The sequence below is a fragment of the Pygoscelis adeliae genome, unplaced genomic scaffold (genome assembly GCF_000699105.1).
Source record: "Pygoscelis adeliae isolate BGI_AS28 unplaced genomic scaffold, ASM69910v1 Scaffold55, whole genome shotgun sequence".
NCBI lineage: Eukaryota > Metazoa > Chordata > Aves > Sphenisciformes > Spheniscidae > Pygoscelis > Pygoscelis adeliae.
The window spans coordinates 1109452-1111286 of NW_008824804.1; the positions used below are offsets into that span (position 1 = coordinate 1109452).

A 1835-nucleotide genomic window follows, 5' to 3' on the forward strand; every position below is an offset into this window, starting at 1 on the left:
CCCCGACCAGCGCCGCCAAGGGACAAACTTCTGCGAGAGGCGCGTCCTCCCCCCGGCGCCCCCTGCGGTGGGCTGGCAGCTGCTCACGCGGCTGCTCTCTTAAAGCAACCCGAAAAGCGGCTTCTTTCTAGCATCTCTTCCTTCTTACCGACGGAGGCTCTGGGCTACCCTGCCAAAGTTACACACAACACGAGTCAAATTTAGTGAACATAGCTTCCCCCTCTGCAGTTTTCCGATTGATTTCTCGCCCTCCCTTGCATCATGTCACTCCAGTGCAATAACCCTGCACTCGCCCTGGCTGGATCACATATCCTAATTTGGTGGGGAAAAAGTCAGCTTTCAAACGCTAAGTGCTGCCAGCAGTGCAGCAACACTGCTGAGGAATTGAATCGGGCCTTAAGAGTTGTGTTTCTCATGACAGGTGCCACGAATACGCATTATTGACAAGCTGCCAAGACCTAAGCATGCAAGGCAAAGAACTCCATCAGCACTGGCTCCCCACTCCGGCACATTAGACAAGCGCAGTGTTTTGACTCACACAGCCATGAACAGCATGCACGAGGACCGCGAAGCATGGTCTATCCACTGCACCCAGTGCTACGTCCAGGGCAATGGGTACATCCGCAGCCTGGGTAGGTTTGTGCTCATACTGTGATCTCCAGCTGGAGTGCCCAAGGCTCTTGCAGCCCAGAGTAGATCTTTGGGACACAAAGATGAAGTGGACTCTTCAACTGAGCCCAAGACTAATAAGAAGAGAACTTTAAAAAGCCTTACCTGTTTATGAAGAAAGCCTTCAGTAGGGCTTTTACCTGCCTAGAATTGGTGTTCAAAAGCATCTTCTCTTTCCTGTTCACTTCATTGCTGCACTAAACTGATCAAACTAAAGACAAGTCCTATGCTAGGTATTGGCAGGTCATATTCAGCATATCAATGATTTGATATGGAGCCTTGGGGCTCCAGCTCTGTAACAAGTTCCCTGACTAAAGAATAACTATTTCGTGACAAAACATGAAGTTCTGTTAATGTTTTATCTGTTCTAACACAGCTAAATCCCAGTAGCTTTCAAAGCCCAGCCTTTGGGCTTTTTTTCCCAAATGAAATACCACGTTCAACACTTCTTATGCAATTTATGCGGTTGAAGAGGTAATGTCCGTACCCCCATCATCTGAATACGTTCACAGGTAGTGCTGCTGAGAAACAGGCCAATTTTTTAATAAAAGCTTCAGCTGGACAAAGTTGGAACCTTTCCAGACACAGAGGCACTATCTTCCCCAGAAATACAAGTTCCCTAGAAAAAAAAACCAGCGACCTTACCTCTTTCCAGAGAACATAGGTAGTTCAAAAGCATACCTTGCTCTGTATTCATGACTGATGAAGCAAGCGCCCTGCCTTTTCACCAGGTACCTAGATGTATGCCGGAAATAACATGACAAATACAATACTTTTTTTAAACATGTTATGCTTCAAAATTATAGCTCCTTTGTCAGACAAACCAGTTTTAAAACAAACTCATCTGATCATCATCTCTGCATTCCTACTTCTTCTTATAGAAGCAATTGCTTCTATTTACACTCACAGACCAGCCAAGCAATCAAGTTATATATGGGGGGTGGAACTAATAACAGCCAATAAATGGAGGTGAGGAGGTAAGCACCTCGTTAACATGATTTCTTGCCCTAGGAATTGTTACATGAAACCACAGCTTTAGACCCAATAGTGAATTGTTAATTCTTCATTCACGTGTCTTTCTTCAACCAAACTTGACCGCTCTATAAAGCATCATAAGTAAGTACAAATCAGCCTTGATGGGTGCTACAAATATATTAAATTCTCTT

General features: G+C 45.0%; 1 protein-coding gene across 1 annotated transcript in view; it reads right to left on the minus strand.

Annotated features, from left to right (window-relative positions):
• The window catches only part of SDAD1 (SDA1 domain containing 1), an 18586-nt gene extending 17750 nt beyond the window's left edge, over window positions 1-836 (minus strand). The window contains exons 1-2 of the mRNA XM_009324046.1: window positions 775-836; window positions 539-698 (exon numbers count right to left, since the gene is read on the minus strand). Coding sequence (XP_009322321.1) covers window positions 539-698; window positions 775-836 — 222 coding nt within the window. The remainder of the gene's footprint in view (window positions 1-538; window positions 699-774) is intronic.
• Between the last annotated feature and the right edge of the window lie 999 nt (window positions 837-1835).